Source organism: Alligator mississippiensis, chromosome 6, assembly GCF_030867095.1.
Source record: "Alligator mississippiensis isolate rAllMis1 chromosome 6, rAllMis1, whole genome shotgun sequence".
NCBI lineage: Eukaryota > Metazoa > Chordata > Crocodylia > Alligatoridae > Alligator > Alligator mississippiensis.
The window spans coordinates 20,990,390-21,012,369 of NC_081829.1; the positions used below are offsets into that span (position 1 = coordinate 20,990,390).

The following is a 21,980-nucleotide window of genomic DNA, read 5'->3' on the forward strand; positions in this document are numbered from 1 at the left end:
CAGCTGGACAAGAGCAGGCTGGGGCCACCCTTTCCCCTTCCCTCACAAACTCAGACTTATCTGCTTGGGGAAGGGCGGAGCATGCCTATGCCAATCGCTTAACATCGGCCTGTACCAATCACATATATGTGAATTACCTTGCATATAACCAATTTCAGATACAAAAGGGTCATTGCATAAGAGTGAATTGGTATAAATCGAACCCACATAAATCAAGGGAAACCTGTATAGTATCTAACAGTTGCTAGACTCAGTGATACACTTCTGTCTTGATCAGTAATAGGCAATGCATCAGATATCAAGCCTTTGGACTTTAGGACAGGTAAACAAATACCAGACCTTGTGTCCACTGGAATTTGTAACTGGAAGGTCTAAGATGAAAGGGGGAGGATAGAAAGAACATATTAGCATGCAGAATAGGAATTACCATTTGTGACCAGAAGCATCTAGTCTACTATTCAGTACCAGATGCTTCAGGGCAAGGTGCAGCCTTATAAGGGACAATTATAAAATAGCCCACCCATCGGAAATTGGTTTCTAGTCCCTATTGATGAGTATTTGCAGGAGAGTTTCTGCCCTTTTATAGAGTTAACTCTATTTGATGCACTTCTGCATGTTTCATCAGATTCTTTTTGAGTGTTGCAAAATTCTTCGCTTCAATGATATCTTATGCCCATGAGTCCCGTGCTGTACTGTATTAAAGTAGTTCTTCTAATCAGCTTCCCATCTAAGTACCTACCAGCACTAGAGATGCTACCTCTGGAATGTATTTTAAAGAATAGCTCAGGAGAGCTGAGGGGGCTCTGCAGAAAAGTTAATCTGCCAAGGTTGATTCCTGGGGGCATGGAATGGGGGAAAATATCCATATTTCCCCTGTCTGGGCAGGGAAATAGTGAGAGTCCTGCCTGCATGCAAAGAGGGGGATGTTTATTTAATAGTTCCTCTCTGTATAGATCTGAAGACTTGCTGTAGCTGGGAGCAACTCCCTATCACTGTGGCATCAGTAAGGACCATCTCTGGCTATGGCATGTGGAGAGACACTAGAGCTTAAGAGAGATACCAACAACTTTCTGCCCCAGCTGTGCCAAACATTTAAACCTATGTACTTGTGCAGCTCACCAAAAATTCCTTTAAGATGTCCTGCTTCTCAATCTGCTGCTGAAGGGCTCGAATCAGATTTTTCATGCCAGTCCTCAGACCTACCCCAGTTGGCACTGGCTTAATATAAATCAACTCAGTCAGTTCATCTTCAGACACAAGGATGCTACCTATAGATTGGTTAAAAAAAGGGGATATGTTCACCACTGATTTTTAATATTGTAATTCAGTATACACATGCAGCAAGCTTTCTAGAAGTTGGATTATTATCCGGTTAAGAACGTGGTTCCAAATACCATCAGATTTCTTGTGGGAGACAGCCTGATCCAGATGCTATGGCCATCGCCATGTGCAGGTTCTACATGCAGCTCAGACTAAGTAAAATGTTACTACAGAACTGTATTCATAATGCCTACAAGGCAAAAGTCTCTGGCTACATCTTCACCGTAGCTCAATCGCATTCCTACAGTGGGTTCCTGTAATTACTCTTGTCCTTTTCCTACTGCTAGGAATAACAACTGTGAATCACTCACATCCCTCCTGTCAGGACCCATTTCCTGTTGTCCTCATTCTACCTTTGTAATTTGCTGCTATTAAAAGGCCATCAGTAAATCACCACTCCACTGGAGAGAGGAAAAGTAGAAAGGAACCTGCACCTCTGAAAGGTGTCTCCTAAATACTCTCTGGGCATGTCTACACATTGCCTTTAATGCACAATAGCCTATTTTACTGCGCATTAGAGCGTCACAGCAAAAACCATGCTAATACACTACTGTGCAGTAAAATTAGGCTACTGCATATTAAGCATCACTAAAAAAAGTATGAGCTTTTGCTAGTGCACATTAGAGCAGCCTAATGTGCAATTAGTTAGTACCTCACTTTAGAGGTCCTAAATTTACTGCACAGTAGCAAAAGCATATTAATGAACATGTAAATGCACTCCCAGTGACTCAGCTTTCTGATCATCACCCCTTGATCAATAAAGATATTCTTCTCTACTTGAGATAGAAGCAATTGAACTTCTCATGGGACAAACAGGCAGAGTCCTTACATAAGTGCCTTTCAAGCCCTCAGAACAGGGTTCAGCCCCAATCCACCAAAGCACGTGTTAAGTATATGAGTGGTTCTGCTGATTTTAATGAGATTATTTTTGCATAAAATAAAGGATAGGCATCCGTGTTTGTAGAAGTAGGGCCTATACAGGCAACCTTCGCTTAGCACTCTTAATTGGTTCCGGAAAAAACAAGTGTTAAGAGGAACCTCAGTAAGCGAAACCCATTTCCCCATAGGAATTAACGTCAATAAAAATAATTGGTTACTGCCACTTCTCGCTGCCATCGCCACTTTAGCCATGTGCCATCCTGGGCCCCATGCTCCTGCTGCCCAGCCCTGGGTCCCACCAGCCCTGGCCCTGGGCACCAGCAACTGGTGCCTCCTGAGTCGGGGGGGCACTTGCCCCCTGACTGGACAGTCAGTGACCAGGGGGCTCCCCCCATGGCTGATCCTGCTGTCCGAGGGGAGGGTCCCCTTGTGGAGGCTAATCCTGCTGACCCACAACTGGCAGCAGCACACCACTGGCACTTCCAGGCACACCACTGGCATTTCCGGATTGGTGGGATTGGCTGTGGGGACTGCTGCTCCTGGCGCACTCCTCGGCCAGCAGTCTTAGGAGGGGCACCAGCGCTCTTACCTACCCCCACTGCACAGGAACACTGGCTGACAGGGGGTGCACCAGCGCTCTCAGAGGGTGCACATGCACCCCTGTGCACCTCCTATGCGTTGCCACTGGGCATGGACCCCACACTCACGCCTGCGTGCCAACTTGCTGCTTCTTCTAACCACTACCACTGCCACTTCTCCCCCTCCCCCCTACTCACTGAGCACTAAGTGGTATGAGGAATGGGGGATTTAAAATGAGCGCTATAGTGAAATAGTGCTCAGCAAAGCCACGTTATATGGGAGTTGCCTGTAATTAGAATTTGATCCTATCCCTCTTTTCCTTTTGTTTCCTTCTATAATTATGTTTTTGGATCAAGTTTTCTGCATGAATCTAGTCCTCTTTTAATTATAAATCCCCCCAAAAAATGTTTCATTGTATCATGAGTCAGGGTAGCAGGCAGGATAAATAACCCCCAACTGGCTGTGGTTACCCAAGAGGATCTGGTTGCCAACAGCTTAACTACTTTCAGTTGGCCCTAGTTACTTGCACATGTGTGGCTGCCTGCTTATAAGCACAGCCCTTTCAGTGCTCAGCAGACTGCTCAGAAGGGCAGATGCCTCTGATTTCTTGTTCCCAGTTCCTAGCTTCCTGGTTCCTGCCTCCTGACCCCTTTACTCCACAATTGCTGATTCCTAAACACCCTTCCGCCCCTGTCCTCCCCCACCTCCCTCCTTGTCTGCTACTGATCTTCTGGGTTTAAACATTATTTTCAAAATTATTCAAATCAATTAGGCATCTACTTATCACTTTATTTATTGTGGTTACTCAGTTTATCAAATATGCAAATATAGCTGATTGTTAATTTATGCAGTGAATGTCATGACATTCTGCAACAAATAATATCTCAGTTTGCCCAATTATGTCACAGGACATCTCCAAGGCCTATATTTCTGAAGCAGGATAACCTCAGCCAGTAATTCCCAAAAGGTGTGCTGTGGCACAACAGTGTACCATGTAGAGCAACGGTAGTGTGCCTGCGACAAGATCACTTTTTATGAGGAGGCAAATGGTCTCCTCCACTGTTCAACACCCTTTGCCTCCACTGGGCCCAGCTACTCCAGCAACACCTGCAGCTGCTTCTCTGAGGACTGCCAGTGCCGCCACCACTGCCTTCGCCCTCCCTTCCCCACTCCCAGCTGCACCCCCACACCCATATCATGGGCCCGGAGTGATGTTACATGCTCTGCTGTGAGTGAGTGGGTGGGTATTCACACAGATGGAGTTGTGGCTTGCAGCCCAGCTCGTCCCATCCACTCTCGTAGTCCCAGGGCCAACAGTAGGAGCTGCAGGTATGGTTGCCAGTGTGTAAGACCCTGCAGGAGCAGTCTCAGCAGCAGGGGCTTCCCTTGTCCCCTGAGGTACAGACACAGAGCTGGGAAGGGGCAGACAGTGGAAAGACAAGGGCACAGCAGGGTAAGGTCTTGTCCCTGCCACCTGTATGTGGCACAAGCTAGATCCGTGATTCTCAACATTTTAGCTTCAAGGCCTGTCTCCATATGTTTTCTGAATTTGGATCTCTGTGATTTTCAACTGGGACACAGTGGTCATGTCTACACAAGCATATGATCTGGGATCAGTTTACTTGTGATTAAACTATTCATGAGTAAATGCTTCTGGACAGGTGTCTACACATGCAGGGAAACGGAAGCTGTCTCCTGGCCAGGACTGGGACATTACACCCTACCCCCAGGGGGCTGCCTGCTGCCAGGGCAGGGACAATGTCCCCCTACCCCAGCAGCAGGAAGCTCCTGGCCCAGGCTCCCTGACTGGGAGCGGGGGACTTAAAACGAGCTGCAGGGGAGGGGAAGCTCCCACCCCCCTGCCCCACCCACTGGTGGGGCAGCTAGCTCGCTGCTAACTAGCCCTAACTCCTTCCAAGCTAGCCCTAACTCCTTCCAAGTCCCATTCCTCAATCATCTGATCAGGGCACAGGGCTGGGACCTGTCCCTGACTCAGACAGATCCGAGCCCCTGCTCCATGATTGTGCAGTGGGGGCTAGCAAGCCTATTCCATGCTCAGCTCCACAAGTGTGGAGTTGGGAGGGGAACAGGCTGGGGAGCTTGTTCCCCACTCAGCTCCATGAATGTGCAGCTGAGCAGGGAACCGTCTCTCCAGCCCCCGCCAGCAGGGAGCTCCAAGCACCAGCTCTGAGACTGTAGGGCCAGCACTGGGAGATCCTTGTCTCCCAGCCTGAGAGATGTGGTTGCGGGCCTTGGGCTGAGAGACCCTTATCTCCCAGTGCTGATGCCACGGAGTGGGATCTCCCAGCCCCCACACCCCAATGGCAATCTCCGAGTGTGGGGCTTGGAGCTCCCTGCTGCCAGGGCAGGGTTACATAGTCCCTGCCCAGGCTCCGGTGGTGCAGCTTGCCCAGGCAGCAGGTAGCTCCCAGGGGCAGGGAACAATCTCCCACCCCCTAGTGGCTGACTGACTGGGAGCAGATTTGCTCCCAGTCAGGTGCCTACGTGAGTGCTATGGCACCATTACTAATTGTGAGTAAATTTGCTACTTGCATTTGCAGGCAGCAAATTTACTCACAGTTAGCAAGGCTTACTGCACAGTAAGCATGTGCACGTGTAGATGCACATGCTTACTACACAGTAAACTACGCTGCTTTGCAGCAAAGTGTTTCATGTAGATGTACCCAGTGAAATTCAGAAAAGTAGTATTTTTCAGCACTACTATGATTGCTTCTGGCATGGGAATGAAATACACATTCTCTCTCTCTATATATATTTGTATGTTTTTTTCAAAACATATAATGTATTCCATTCTCCAGCCAAAAGCAATCATACTAGAGCTGAAAATTACTGCATTTCACTGCACATACACATCTTTCTGAGTGCAAGAACTAAGTGTGCCACCAATTTTATTCCAGAAAAGTGTGTCCCAGGTATCAAACCACTGACCTAAGCTCTGTTCCCACTGTTACCATGAAGGGCAGAATTCTATTTCACTTAGCAGATGACCAATGTGCAGCTTGCAACCAGCAATGAGTTACCCAACTGAAGTATAGGAGTGATTTTATTACTAGGGCTGTGCGAAACAGCACCGTTCCACTTTGACTTCAGTTTCAACATTTTGACAGAACCGTGTTTCATTTAGAGTTTCATTTCGTTTCAAAAACACTATTCCATTTCATTATGTCTAAACTGTTTCAATGTTTCACCTATAGGCTATAATGAGGCAGTTTTGTGCTTCCCATAACTTTGTCATTTCTTGCCTGATTCAGATTAAACTTGAAGGGAGGGTAGCCCCTATTGAGGGCATGAAGCCTGCCAAGTTTCAAAGAGATAGGTGCAGAGGTTTCTAGGAAAGTGCACCTCAAGGTGTTGAGAAGCAGGAGCCAGGGAGCAGGAACATCCTCCTGTGATCTGCCAGGCAGCAGAACCAACCTCCTGTCATCCGGCAGGCAGGTTGGGGGCCTGCCCGCCCCCCAGGAGGGCTGTGGGAGCTCTGCTGGACTCCTGGGGCTGCAGGCCCCAATCTGCCTGCTGGATTACAGGAGGCTGCTCCTGCTGCCTGGGGCCAGCAGCAGCACCAGTCTTCCTGGCAGTGGGTGCAGGCTGTGCCCAGCGCTGCTCCCAGGCAGCAGGAGCAACATCCTGTGATCTAGCAGGCAGATCAAGGGCCCGCACCCCTGGGAGGAGTCTGGTAGAGTCCTGCAGTCCTCCCAGGGGTGCAGGAGGGAGGCTGCTGCTGCCGGCTGGGACCAGTGCTGGGCACAGCCCGCACACAGAGCGGCTCCATGGAGCTGAACGCAGTGGAGGAAGGTGGGGTGCAGCCCCAGTGCTATACCCCAACTCCCTCCACCGGGCTCAGATCCCAGCAGCTCACAGCCCCATGGAACTGAGCCCAGTGGGGAGAACCAGAGTGCAGCGCCGGGACTGCACCGCGCCTCCCTCCACTGGGCTGAGCTCCCAGCAGCTCGCAGACCTGTTGAACTGAGCCCGTTTGGGGGAAGCAGAGTGCAGCACCAGGGCTGTGCTCTGCCTCCCTCCACTGGGATCAACTCCCAGCACCCCACCTCCCACCACCGGGCTGAGCTCCATTGGGCTGGCAGAGACGATCAGAGCACAGCCCAGTGGCAGGAGGTGAGCAGAGCCGGCGCTGCTCTCCAATAGGCTCTGCCAGCCCCACAGAGTGCAACCCGGTGGCCTCCCTCCCCTGGGATCAGCTCCCAGCATCCCGCCCCCCTCCACCGGGCTCAGCTCCCAGAGCGCAGCCCGGTGGCAGAAGGCAGGGAGAGCCAGGGCTGTGCTCCCTACCAGGCTGAGCCACATGGGGCTGCAGAGCCGCTCAGCGTGAAGCCCTGGCTCTCCCCTACCTTCCACCAGCTGGCTGCTTCAAAATTCAAAATGTTTTGAAACTTTTGAAATGTTTCGACTGCCCTCATTTTGAGGCGGTTTCAAAGCCCTTCATTTCATTTCAATTTCACTGTTTCGAACGCAAAACGAGTCGAAACAGTGTCAAAACAAGACAGCTGGAGAAGCTTCACACAGCCCTATTTATTACCCGTTCTGGGTATCTGAGTGCCCCTATTATAGGAATATGATCACCCTTTGGAGAAGTACAGATGTCTCTCTGTTCCTAAGAGGGGGCATATATGTGCCCAGAGTGTGCTAAAAGAATACTTAGGGCCATATCACAAGTTATACTTTATACATGTTAAATGGACTTAAAAATACGCCTGAAGTTCTCATAGCCAAGATAAAAACAGACATGACAGTTGCTACAGGTAAACTCCATGAAACCAAATCAGCAGGTACGCAGGCATAATTGTATTGCACAGTGCTATAGCTATGCTGGAGTTCTGGCCTAATATTTTAGGGAAAAGAGAGCATCTTGCAGTTACCTCTAGGTAAATTGGAAATCCGCCGAGACGCATCATCTTCACTGTTCCAGCTGTCCGAGTCAGACTCCTGGCTGTTTCTCCTAAAGCTGCTTTCATGCCCAGTGTATATCTGGGATCTGAAAAGTATTTGTTTTTGTTGTAAATGGCAGCCTTTACTGCAGTTAGAACTGCAAAAATTTCTTAGTTCTACTTTTGCTCATACCTTTCTTGAACCTTCTGATTTCATGCCCTGGCATAAGCACTGAGTGCTATGAAATCCCAGGAGTAAAAGGTTTTGGGTTTTTTGTCTGTATTTACAGCAGTGCCTATACATACAGCTGATTACAGTATTGGCTGCTAAAAATGAAATTCCATAAAATTAACTGGATGAGAAGATACATCCAAAAGAACTGTATTCATAGAATGTCCATATAACAACAGTTAAAGTTATACCCACCAGAAAATGGGATCTTCAAAAGTTTTAGATAAAGAATACCAGGTAGTATCACCTATAATAAATATCAACACCACACGCTTGACATCATGGTGTACAGTAATGAGGACCAACTTTTCTGGCAGAAGTGTCCCAAAGGAGTCCTGCACCCTCCCCAAGTGTCATGCCAATCTCCTTTTCCTGCCTGATCTGCTGCTCTGCTTTCTGTTCCCTGACTAATCTGTTTCCATTTTCTGCTCCCTGCCCTATTTGCCACTGTGCTATGTACCCCCTTCTGATCTATCACAAGCCATACACAGAGGCTGCCCATGCCATTTGTGGCACTCATGCTGCAGATTGGCTATCCCCAGTGAACAGAATCAAAGGCTGAATCAAAAGCTACAGTCAAAATACATCTGAATGTGGGGAAGTCTGGATCCAAATCTGAACGTCAAGGCTATCTCATTTGTTTTAATGGTCTAAAACTCTACATTCAGAACTCTAAGATTTAAATAAAAACAGAGCTTTAGGGAAGCTTGGATCCAGAACCACTCATTCAACTTGAATCCATTCCTAAGTGTGCAACTGCACGTAAAAAATGGTAGCAGATTTTTTAACCAATGAAAGCAAATGCTCAAGTTTCCTCAGGATCTTAGTCTGATGTCTTAATTATGAAGTGATTATTTGTTGTGTTGTTAATTTTGCAAGGACGAAGTATTCCCTGTGCTCTTCAGTGTAAGCAAAGGTATTTCTTTTCTCTCCTGGTACTGGAGATGGTCCCCATTGGCTTGGGGAAAAGTACTAGTCCACTCAAACCTTCGACCAAAATGCCACCTTGTGCTTTGACAGCAGGAAAATGGCTGATTCACATGTTGTTTTCCAGTTCATGTCCATGAATGTTTCCATATTTCAGTCACATTGCAAATGAAGACATTACTTTACTTCATGCAAATACACCAGTTGCTTTTAAATGAACCAGCTTAGGTACAGCTTACCACTGGAGCCACAGCCACATGAAGCTCAGTCCAGGCCAAGTTTTACAGCTCAAACACTTGGTGTATACTCAGGCAGCTAGTCCTCACTGGGTGCATCTACACGAGACACTGACTACACAGTAGCCAAAAAATACTGCGCAGCAGTGCGTCACAGCACAGACAGTGCTAATATGTTATTGCGCAGTATTATTAGGCTACTGAAGAGTAGCATTATGTAAAAAAAAGTTCACTGCACAGTAACTCCAGTTACTGCGCATTTATTTAGTACTTGCTATTACAAGTAATAAATAAATGTACAGTAACGACTGCACAGTAGCATCTCATGTAGACACACCCACTGAGTTCCATATTGCAAGGGCTACATTACTTTCACTACCCACACTAGCTAATTTAAATTTAACTGGAGTATGTCTTCTTGAGTTGTAGCCATATGTCTGGATTGCTGTGTAGATGTACCCGATACCTTATTCACAAGCTCTTTGCATGAATGCAATGTTTACTATTTACTAGTTATTCCATGTGATTGGTGACTTGTGTCACAGGATGTTATTTCTGCTTACTGAAAAAATGACTCCAAAGCTAGAGTCAAGGCAAACCAGTGACACCCAGTGATGTTAGTGGGAGCTAAATGTGCACAGCAAGCACATCTACACATGTCGCTATAGTGACGTTTTTACTGCGTTGCGATTTAGTACTTCCAAAAGGAAGTACTAAATCATGGCACAGTAACAGCCTGTACTGTAGACCCCCATGTGGAGACCCCTGTGGATGCTACGTCACCGTAGCGCGTTGCTACGGCAACATAGCGTCACATGTAGATGCAACCAGCATGTCTGAAAGCCAGGTCACAGGGACAATATGAATCATATGGTGCATTCTGTAAACGCAACGTGTGCCCTAGAGTCCTGGTCTAAAATCTCCTCTCCTTTCACTACTATGTGGACATTGGTTGGCATTCCCCACCCCATAAGTCATTGCAGTTTCAATAGTGCTGAATAAATATAGTTTGAACTATTCTGTAGGAGTGCAGAAATTATACAGACATAAGTATAGGACTGCTCAAAGAAATGAAAGGATAAGCTGGTTCTGCTATACAATATAATAAATGTTTGTGCTGGAAACATTTACCTGCCTGCAGCAACATTGGTAACATCCTGATAAACTTGTTCTGCTGAATAATCTTGCAGGGGGGGACTACATTTGCTTTCTGAATCCTATAGAAACAAAATAAGAAAAAAAATTAAAAATCAGCAGAAGGAAGCAGCAAGAACATAGCTCATTTCATTGACAACTGTTTCTCTTCTGACAAAAGGTATTTTTTTGTCAAAGTCAGAAAAGGGAAATGGATAGAATAGGTTCCCCTTCAGAGCTAAATGTATGACTGACTCAGCATTGCAGAACCTAAATAGATCTAGATTAAATCTCAGATAAAAAAAAAATTAAGACCAGCAAAACAAAAGCACAAGCTGCCTAGGAAAGTTGTAGAATTGCCTTAACTGAAGGGTTTTTTAAAAAGGCTAGAGGGACACGTATCTAGGGCAGGTAAGGAATAGCTCATCCTACATCTGTGCAGGTGATTGGTTTAGATGACCCTTGAAGTCCTTCCAGTCTTATGTGCATTTAAAGAATCAATCTGTCAAAAATTACTGAACCCTGGAAGAGTTTATCTCAATTATTCCTCTCTGCCCTCACAAACTGAGCACAATTACTTACAAGTCTTAACTGACACTGTGCTCTTTAATTTCCCTTTGCTGAGGTACCAAAGGTATTTTTATCCCTCCCCACCCAAATACCGTATTTATTTGCACACCACGTGCACCTTTCCCCCCAAATAATAGGCCTCCATAATTGGGCTGTGTGTTCCAACCAAGGAAGCTGATTTCTGCACTGGAATGCAGGCACTTAGGGTGCCTATACACGTGACGATTTTCGCCATTTAAAGTATTCTAAAGCCATCACTTAATACACGTGGGCAACTTTAGAATGTTTTTAAAATAGTGGAAGTTGCCTTGATTAAACCTTGTATGTGTTTTAAATGTAAGGCAACCTGCAGTAGGGCATCTTAGCCTACCTAGTTGGCCCTTATTGCATGTGTATTTAATGGGGCTTCCCCATGGCCTCAGGCTGCATTGTGCTGTGTCCAACACCCCCTGCCTCCTACTCTAGAGAATTACAGCAAGGCACGAAACACACCAAGCCACAGAATGGCTACTAAGTTTTAAGGCGTTGTACCTAAACTGTTTTAAGTAAAGCGCAAAAGTTACTCAGGCTGTCTAACATCTTGACAGATGAAAGGAGACATGACAAAGTCAGTCAATCAGTGGTCCTTGGCAGTGGTGTGGGAGAAGAGCCCAATGCACAAGTGGCAAACCTTCCCACAGTGGCTACAGGACCACTTGTCAGATGGAGGCTGAAGTATACTCTGCTTCCTGGCTCACCTGTGGACCTCAGCCTGGGCTCTCTGATGGCTTTCCACAGTGACTGCATCAGCCTTGACCCGGCTTCTCCAGACTGACCAGTTGTGGGCAGGTTGTCTACCTGCACCTGTATAGGTACCCATGGATGCTAGAATGGCTGCCAGGATATCTGCTTCCTTCCCAGACACATGCAGGAGTGACAGAGTCCTGTTATCAGTGTCCCTCACCTGCTGCAGCTGGACAGCTAGAAGTTTGCACACCACATGCCCCTGTCACAGCTGTGCCTGAGTTGGTTCAGCAGCTGGAACAGCCTTAAGCTTCAGGCTATACAACTGCAGCCAGAGGGTGAGTGGCACTGATGATGGGATTCTACCCCTTCTGCACTACCATCAACCCCCATGCAACACCAGGACTCTAGACCTAACATCCTAACCTGCCACAGATAAATCAGGAGCACATGGCACCCAACATCCTGCTTCTATGAAATATTGTCAGTATATGCTCAAGAGATCCCAGATAGAGGGCCATGCCCCCTGCTACAGAGGAGGTCAAAGCCCCCCATACCCATTTGACCATGGAGTACAGATACTTCCTGACCCCAAATATGGCACTCAGTCTGATCCCAAGTGGAGGGGCCAGATCCTCTAGCCAGGGAGTGGGGCTGGGTTTGGGGCACGTGCAGCACAGCCGGGTGGGTGCAGGACAGGCATGAGCCGTTCTTCCAGGGGGCATGGCTCCTGCTGCTACGCACACCCCTGGAGGCATGAGGACATGTGCCCCTGGATCTGTGCTGGGCAGGGTAGGCTGCCACTGCAGGCTGGGGCTAGGGCCGGCGTCATGCTGGGCTCTTCTCACGGATGACTCTGAGCAGGGCAGGGTGGGCGCGGTGGTCCTGGAGGCTCTGTTCCCTCTGGACTGGCAGTGCAGCTGAGGCTGGCCCCTCTCTGCCCCCACCCCCTCCCCAGCGGTGCAAGGCCAGGGCCAGTGCAGGGAGGTAGCCAGGGCCACTGCCGAGCTGGGAGGTGGCGAATTTGTTGGCGCAGGGGGCGCTGATGCCGGACAATGACCCCAGTCGCGGGGTAAGGGACGGCCACATGGGTGCAGCAGGCTCTGACCCCAATCCCAATCCTGGGCCCGGCTCAGCTCCATTCTCTCCCGATCTGTGCCTGGTACTAGAGCCCCCGCCCCAGCCCTTTCGCCTCCCCCTGCCCCTTGCCCTGCAGACTTTCCCACCTGGGGATGCACATGTGCCCACATGCACTCAACCCCCCTCAAAAAAATGTCTCCCTCTGCCTATGATTGTGAGACATGTAACAGGGGAAGGGGGCAACCAGCAAAACCCAGAAGCATGGGAAACACCCAATGTAGCACAAAAACAGCTATTCCTAGATCATCCCCAGCCAGTGGCTGTCCAACCTCTTCTTGAACACCTCCAGCAATGTAAAGTCCACAACTTCCATAGACAGTCTATTCCACTGCCTCGCTGTTCTTATAGTGAAAAAGTGTTTTTTCTAGATATCCAATCTAAATTTACTTTGTTGCAACTTCAACCCATTGGTCCACATCCTCCCTTCTGCAACAAGAGGGAAAAGGTACCTTCCTTCTTTATGGCAGTCTTTCAAGTATTAAGTCCCCTCCTAAGCACCTTTTCTGCAAGATAAACATGCTTAGCTCCTTCAGCCCTTCCTCATCTGACTTGCTTTCCAAGCCCTTGATCATCTTTGTTGCCTGCCTCTGGACCCTCTCCAGCTTCTCCACGCAGCTCAAAATGTGGAGCCCAAAACTGCACACACTACTCCAGGTGAGGTCTAACCAGTGAACAGTAGAGGCACTATCACTTCCCATGTCTTGGACCTAATGCTTCTATTGATGCATCCCAAAACCACATTCGCCTTTTGTGCAGCTGCATCACACTGCAGCCCCATGGCTGGGGTCAGTCACCATGGAGACCCCAGCCACAGCTGTGCTGTGACAGCGCAAGGCTGGGGTTGCCATGGAGACCCAGCTGTGCTGGCAGTGCGTGCAGCAGGGCAGGGAGCTGCTCCAGAGCCTCTGGGAGCTTGGTCAGGGCCAGTGCAGAGCCATGATCTGCAGCCTGCATGCTCCAAGCAGGGTCACACAGGCAGCAGATCATGACTCTGCCCCGGCTCCTTGCAGTGGTGACAGCGTGTTCCCACACTGGGGCAGAGCTGCGATCACTGACTGCATGCCCCTGCCTGGTGCATGCAGGCTGCAGATCGCAGCTCTGCCCTGACCCTGGACTAAGCTGCCCATGCTGCAAGATCCCAGTGGCTTCGGAGCAGCCCCCTGCAAAATGACAACCTCAGCCTTGCATTATTAGAGCACAGCTGTGGCTGGGGTCTCTATGCAGACCGGCCCCAGCCATGCAGGCGGGGCTGCTGGGAAATGGAGTTCACAGCCAGCTGGATCCAGCCCACCAGCCAGACTTTGCCCATCCCTGGACACTAATCACACGTTCACATATTATTTTTTCTACCAGATCCCTGCCTTATTACAAAGTGCTATCAGCTTTGCCATAACATATTTTCCTGATCATGGCTTATTCTCCACTAGCAAGTTGTAGCCCCTTAATTCATTAATCTGTATTGTACCAAGTCCATTCCAGGAAGACACATGCAAATACATTGCCAGATAATTTCTAGACATGTCCTGCAGACATCACCTTGCTGCACATCTGACTGGATTGCTCTTCCTCTCCTTTGACAGTGAAGTTGGGCTGGTCTCCAAGGCCTCGTTCGCCACCACACTCATCTGAAAGCAGGAAAGTGGCATCATAGAAAAATGTCTCTACAACCAAAGATTCACATCTTCTGTGTCCCTGCCTGGAAACTCCACCAGAGGCAGAAGCAGACACTGGCAACAAACTCCCCTTTCCCAGGTGCTCTGTAGGAAAGACGACCTGGAGTGCTCCAAAAGAGACAACCCCAGCCTTGTTTTCTGGCAAACCCAACCAGAACACCAGTGGGTTTTACTGGCACACAAGGATACTATTTGAACCACCCTACACCAGTCCAACCCAAAAAGGGCGCACAGGCCCCATATTAAAGATCATCTTTTCCTTCAACTTGGAAAAACTCCTAGCTCCAGTAACAGTTTTGCCACAAACTGTAGCAGGACCAGAAATGTGCTTGGGCTGTTTATGTGCATGCTTTTGCCCTTCGTGCCCCACTTGGCCCTGTACTTAATCTGAAGGCAATCTGGAGGAGTTAACCCCTTCCTTCCTGGCCCATGCCCAAAGCAGCTCCTTAGCCCATTGGAGAAGAAGCTTTTAAATACATCTCAAAGGCTGGGCATGTACCTGCCACAGGAACCTCAGTTCCAAAGGCCAAAGAAGGAGATGGGAGTTGCTTATGTAATCGTTCCTATTATCTGACTCAGCTTCCCAGGGATGACTTGTAGGGGCTCGTTGCTCCCAGCCTGGCTGGGCAGCCCCCCCTGCCCGTTTCTCGGTCCTCAACTGCCGCCAACTGCTGCACCTCCTGCGGAAGCGTCTCCCTGGGTGTCGGTGACATCACTGTCAGGCTCCCCTGGCAGCCCCATGGCCCAGCCGGTGTTAGAAACTCTTATTTCAGGAAGGAGCCTTTCACAGGTAACATAAGCAAAGCAGAATAGGCACCCTTGAGGAAAAATGGTCCAGTGGATAGCACACAAGCTGGGAACAAAGACGGCCAAAGCTGACTCATTTGTTTATGCAGTAATTTCCTGTGTGAACTGGGGCAAGACACCCAAGGCTAGATCCACACAAAGGGTTATGAGGCTAAGACATGATTTTATTCATGCTGATGTAAACAGGAGTGACTCTGAAGTCAATGATGTTATATCAGTGCTACTAAAGGGAGATTCAGGTGCAAATAACAGACTCTCACTTCGGTGCAGTGGGTTTTACCTGACTCTGCTGCTGTGCTCAGGGGGGAAGACGTATTGCTCTGGCTGCCTGAAGAAGCCCGGTGCAAAGCTGTGCTTCGACAGACGGTGAGCCGAACAATTCCTTGAGCCTGGCGTAGAAGATCTACCACCATACAGCGTGGCAGACCAGACACCGATGTCCTATTCACCTGGCAATCACAGAAACAAATGCCTTTAAATTCCTATGATGACAGGGGTTTTCATACCGTGCAGCATCCCTGAGCATGTTTTATGCACTGACCCTTAATCTCCTACATTTTGAATGTCCGTGTTCCCTACCGTTTTAGCAACTTCCTCAAACTTCTCTCCTATTTTGGGCATTATGTTGTGAGGATCGTGGAATAATTTTGTCTGCAAAAGTGTATGCTTGCATATGTGTAGCAGTAAGAAAGATGCTCCTGTGTAGAACCAAGAGGCCAGCACTCACACTCCAGGAACCAAAACATTTTCAGTTTTAAACTTTTCTCTCCCTTTCCAAAAGGAGAACAAGGGAGAGGATGAAGGGGATGAAATATGAAGAAAAAACTGGATTTGATTTCTTCATCTTTTATTTGTCTCATATGTCACCCTTAAGAGAACAGAATAATTTCTAAAACAGGAGAACAAAACAACTTAAAAGGGAACTAGAAGGGAAGGGGAAGAGGAAGGGAATGGGGTGAGGGAGAAGCAGCAGCAACATGGACTCAGCTTCCAGCCGCCAGGACAATTCCCCACCAGCTGGAAGCTGTGCCTATGCCACAGCCAGAGAGAGACTTGGGAGTGAGGGAGAGAAGCAGCAATGGCAAGGGCACAGCTAGAAGTTGCCTGGCCTCAGCACAGCTCCTCTGGTTAGCCCCAGCATGGGCATATGCAAAGCCCTTGGGTCAAAACCAGCACCTTGAATTGCACCCAGAAAGCTACTGAAAGCCAGTGAAGATGCTGGAGGACTGTGGAGATCCGCTCCTGTCAGAAGGCAGGCTGCTATATTATGCACCAGCTGCAGCTTCCATATGGTTTTCAAGGGCCCTGTGTATGGCACATTGCAGTAGTTTGCCCTTGATGTTATAAAGGCATGTATGATGGTGCCAGATCCAAATCTAAAAGGGTCACAATTTTCTCCCTAAATGGAGCTGGTGAAAGGTGATCCTAGCCACCACTACCACCTGAAGATCCAGGAGCAGCACAGGGTCCAGGATTTCCCCAGGGTTGCAAACCTGAGTGATAAGGGAAGGCTGAAACCCATCAATGATGCATGTTCCACCAAAGTCAAGTTGTCAACCTCCACCATCACCATTGTCTTGTCTGATTTCAGTTTCAGTTGGCTTACCTGCATCTAATCCCCAACTGCAGCCAAGTGCTGGGAAGGGATTGAGATTGCAAGGCCAGGGTTAAATGAGGGGGAGAGCTAGAGCTGGGACACAGCATACTGATGGCACCTCACTCCAAATCTCTGCAATCTCACCTGGCAGCATTCTAATATCATAAAAGGCTTAGTCTGTCTGCCTGTCTGTTCATCTGTCTACAATGCGTTTGGCCAACTGCACATGCACCACCAAGAGGGCGGACAGGGATTGGCTGGGCAGCCCAGGCTGCACAGGCCCAAGTTTGCACCGCTGCTGGGGAAGTTTGGCAGTGGAGAGCATGCCCCAGCTGTCCCAGCAGCGGGGCTTCCCTCCCCCTCCCCCCCCTGCCTCCCTATCTGAGGGCAAAGTGGGGGTCATGGTAGTGGCATCCCCCACACTGCCTAGCCCTGCACCCTCCAAAACAACCACCAGGGAGGGGGAGGTGGCAGGCAAGGAGGGAGGGAAGCGGGAAGGCAGGCAGATGTGGGTCAGGTGCATGTGGAGTGGTGGGGGGCATAGTCCCCCAAAATTCACTTTAGCCCCCCATATCCACCCCTCCCAGTGCTGGTACCTGCATGCAAATGCATGGCATGGGGCTCCTGGCCTGGCCCCGTGCATGGCCACAGGGGGACAGGTCGGCAGCAGCTCCCTGCCAGTCTGTGCCATAAGGGCTGGGAGGGAGTGAGACGGAGCCGCAGGTGGCTGGGTGAGGAGGGCTGCCTCCCCACCCAGGAGAGTGATGGAGAGTGTGGGAGGGGGAAGGGTCTGTGAGGAGAAGGTATGTGGCTGGGGGGGGGGGGGTGTAGGTGTATAGGTGTGCGCACACATCTGTGTGCATGCACATGAGTGCATATGTGTGCATGCATCTGCAGCTCTTCTATGTGTGTGTGCGTGCATCTGTGAGTCTGTGTGCATCTGTCTGCATCTGTGTGCATGCATCTGTAGGTGTCTGCATCTGTGTGTGCGCATCTCTGTGTGCATGTGCGTGCGCGTGCAGGCATTCATGGCAGGTACAGTGTATTTGTCTCTGTGTCCACGTGCAGAGAATGAGTAGAGTGCACACCTGTCTGCGTGTGTCTGTCTGTGCATGTGTCTGTGTTCATGGCAGAGAAAGTGTGTTTGTGTCTGTGTGTCCATGTGCAGAGAGTGAGTAGAGTGCGCAACCATCTGTGTGTGTGCTTGCGTGTGTCTGTGCGTGCGGGTGCGTGCATGTGTGTGTTCATGGCAGGAGGGAGAGTTTGTTTGTCTCTGTGTGTCCATGTGAAGAGAGTGAGAGAGTAGAGTGCATGCCCGTCTGTGTGTATCTGAGCGCGTGCATGGCTGTGTGTGTGCATATCTGTGTTCGTGGCAGGGAGAGTATGTTTGTGTTTGTGTGTCCATGAGTAGAGAGTGAGTGAGTACAGTGTGCGCCCATCTGCATGTCTGTGTGTGCGTGCGTCTGCTTGTGTGCATGTGTCTGCATCTGTGTGTGTCTGTGTGAGTGTGTGTCTGTGCGGAGTGCAGCCCTGACCAGTGCCTTTCCCCGGCCTCCCACTGCCAGGCTCAACTTCATGTGGGAGCTTGGAGCTTGGGAAGACTGGTGCTGCGACTGGCCCCAGGCAGCACCGTCACTCTCGTGTCATCCCGCATGCAGATCTGGGGGCCCGCACCCCCAGGAGGGCTGTGGGAGAGAGCCACTGGTCAGGGCTGTGCTCAGAGCTGCTCTGCCACTGGCTGTCCCGCTGCCAGGCTGAGTTCCATGGGGCTGGTGGAGCCACTCGGCGCACAGCCCTGGCTCTTCCCTGCCTCCCACCACTGGGCTGCTTCGAAACTCAAAACGTTTCTAGTGCCCTTATTTCGTTTCAAAGCTGTTTCAAAGTCTTTTGTTTTGTTTCGATTTCACTGTTTCAAGCTCAAAAGTCATCAAAACAGCTTCGAAACAAACATGCATCGAAATTTCATACAGCGCTAATGGTCAGTGCCTGGTTAGAACTGCATAGAACGTAACATTGACTAAGACTCAAGGATAAATAGAGACTAAAGTAAAGAAGACAAACATTACCTTTAGCAAGATGTCACCAACTTGAAGCCTCCCATCAAGATCAGTGATACTGCCTGGGCTGATGGCCTTTATTAGGAGAGCACCACCATTTCTGCCCCCTATCAGGGCAAATCCTAGGTTCCCATTAGCTGTTTTCTCCAACTCAATATTGATTATACCGTTCTACAGTAAAGACAGGTCCAGTTCAAAATGGGATTAAGTTCAGTGACCATGTGAAATGGTGTAGTCATAACTGGGTATTTTCATGCACCTTTAACCCCAAAGGAGACCACCATGTTTCACAATCCTTACTAATTATATGAATTATAGGACAAAATCTTCTCTTGCAAAGACCTGCAGGGCTTCTGGTGATTTAAATGGGAGTTATGCATATGTACCAAAGGGAAGATATTACATATATTTATACATAAAATTATTAAAAACAATAAAAGCTGCTTGAAGTGGGGGGACCTCACAAAAGTCTTTAAAAGCAAGGACTGCCTTGAACACATCAGATACACTACTTTCATTGAGAAATAAGTCCCATTCACCTTCCATTTATACAATTTCTCTTCTCCACTGCAAAAATAACACAAAAATCTTGGCCTTAACAACTCTAATATACATTTCTGTTTGTCATTTGTATGCTGTTGGGTTGTACAGTAAGTTTCTTTCCTAGGCAGGAACCTAAAAGCAGAGTTAAAGTTTAATGAACAAGTGTAATGCCATAGAAATATTTATACTGTATTCCTGAAAAAATATTAATAATATATTGATCTTATAACATCCTCGCTAATATTGAAACAATCAAATGCATTCCAAAAGGGCAAAATGTTGCTCTTCAGAAGAACTGTAATGATTGCAGTGATAAGATGCAGGAATACCCAGTTCTGGCAACTTCATCAGATGAAAGTCAGTCATTCCAACTTCCCCTTTGGTTTGCTGGTTTGATTTTAATGAGAACTCCCAGAAGCTCTTTTTAGTCGAGCACTGGCTGTATAAGACCAGCAACTACACTACAATAACATTTCATCCTCCAACCAGGCAATTTTCTTTCTGGGCCACTTTGCAGGCCTGGTATTTTTCCACAAATAAAAGAAATTGTAGTAAAATGCCAAGAGCTTCAAAATACTGTGTGTTTCTGTGTGATGATTTGGGGATGGGAGGAGGTATTAAGAAAACCTGACATTGTAGAAATCTATAATTTTGAAAATATCACCACTTTATTTTAATGTTAAAGCCATTTCATTTCAGACCAAAATGTGTGTAAAATGCCAGTTTCTTTCACAAAATGTCCCTTCTAACAATCTCATAACCAAGTAAATAAATTGCAAGCTTCAAGAGATTCTTTCTGAGTTTCATTCTGAAAAGATTTCATATGCCTAGTTACATTTATTTCCTCAGTCTCCTGCTGTACTACATCTATTAACCATGATGTATTCCTTCTAAGTTAGGGCTTGACACTGTGAGCTGTAGGGGGGAGCTGGAGACAGTTAGATCCCAAAGGGAGCTCCCAGGAGGACACTTACTATATCAGTCCTGCTTCTGTTACACAATTAATAACACAGTGATATTATTCATAGGAAAACAGCAGCGGAGGAGCCCCATCCTCTGAGGAGCTCAGCAACCCTCAAGCCAAAGAAAAGTGAGGCAGTTCAGCAGCCCATAAACACTACCCTAGTACCTCACATTTACTAAAACAAAGATAAATGCAGTCGGCATAACTGTAGAAAACCTCACTGCAGAAAATAAAATCTGAGTCAAACTCCTTTTGGCAAACAGACTGCTTGCTACTTGATAAAACAGTGACTTACCTGGGCATTTGCTAATTCAAATGTACTTTGTTCAGCAGTGCAACTATCTTCCTCTGAGTGTTTGGCTGAAAAAAGCAGGATACATTTTTTTTAAAGTAATAAGTTTTAGAGTATAACATCACAATATTAGTAGAAACAATACAAATTGTCCTAGATGCAAAAAAGGACATGCAAAAAATCCCACCAAAATCTTGACTGTGCTTGCAGTTTGTTTGTTCTGTTGCTCCTCTTCAACTATTAACTGAACCCTGTTTCTGGCATCTCCTAAATACTTTTACCTCTCAGATAACAGTTTCCCAGGCAAGGTTTAAAGCTTCGTGCCCCATGATCAGAAACGTTAATTGGACAACAGGTAACATACAAGTGTTCTTTAATAGTCCAAGGGAGGTAGTTCTGCTTACTAATAATTAATCTTTTTCATTTACTGCCAGAAGCACCTGTAGATTTTTTTTTTCTTTTAAAGAGATAGCACAAAACTTCGCATTTCTCCATCAGGCTCTGTAAAGTGATATCCTCTCTGTGGACTGGGTAGATGTTGTTCTAGGAGGCTCATGTTTTTATTTGAAAGAGTTACCTGTATTTCAGCAAGTGGCCCTAAAACAAAAACTGGTAGATTTACTATAACTGATAGGCCTCCTACTAAATTTCATGTGTATGAGGGAATGTTACCTTGGGCCAAGATTAACAAAGGTTAATTTGCTCTAGGTAGCAGAGCTCCTGGATTGTAATCTCTAGTCTGAAGACTGACTGTCTGGGTTACTTTAGATGAGACTTAATATTCTTAAAATGTCCTTCATTTTCCCTATTTGCACAATTCTTTCATAACTGACAGGGGCATTCTGCAGTTTAATCACTGCAATTAATGTTATTTAAAATGATGGTAAAGATCGGATGATACAGTTAAAATTACCTGGATATGACTATAGTCATGTTGGATCAGTTTGCTAGGGGAATGAATAGTGTGTATTTATGCCCGTACATGCAAGCAGTGTATATTTCCTGGTTTTGTGGCTTTGAGTTACCAATAATTTTCCCTTAGCAATCATAACTAGTTTTCCCAAAATGCTTTTTATGTCTGAATTATATAAAACAATAAATGTTTTATTAGGTTAGCACAAGGACTCCCTCTAGTAGCTCCAATGTTATTTTATTTTTTATGTAACATTAGTAGCATATATAAAATAGGATTTTACCCTCAACGTCATTAATGCTCTGAAATGTATTATAGTTTTTTTAACTGTTTTTCTAACCATTTTGGATTATAAAAAGAACATGCAATGAAGGGGATGAAACTTGTTGCACTTTTATATTAATAATAAATCTGTGCAAAGGATCAACAATAAATGGTAATTTGTTTGTTCTGAAAATGCCCTGAGAATGAACATCAAAAACTAATTTCT

The 21,980-nt window shown here is 47.4% G+C and overlaps 1 protein-coding gene across 1 annotated transcript in view; it reads right to left on the reverse strand.

The window, feature by feature from the left end:
* FRMPD2 (FERM and PDZ domain containing 2) overlaps positions 1–21,980 on the reverse strand; it is a 133,126-nt gene that overhangs the window by 20,839 nt on the left and 90,307 nt on the right. Inside the window, exons 34-40 of the mRNA XM_059730323.1 lie at positions 20,581–20,645; positions 18,788–18,949; positions 15,405–15,573; positions 14,181–14,269; positions 10,209–10,294; positions 7,674–7,789; positions 1,120–1,268 (exon numbers count right to left, since the gene is read on the reverse strand). Of these exons, the coding sequence (XP_059586306.1) occupies positions 1,120–1,268; positions 7,674–7,789; positions 10,209–10,294; positions 14,181–14,269; positions 15,405–15,573; positions 18,788–18,949; positions 20,581–20,645 (836 nt within the window). The remainder of the gene's footprint in view (positions 1–1,119; positions 1,269–7,673; positions 7,790–10,208; positions 10,295–14,180; positions 14,270–15,404; positions 15,574–18,787; positions 18,950–20,580; positions 20,646–21,980) is intronic.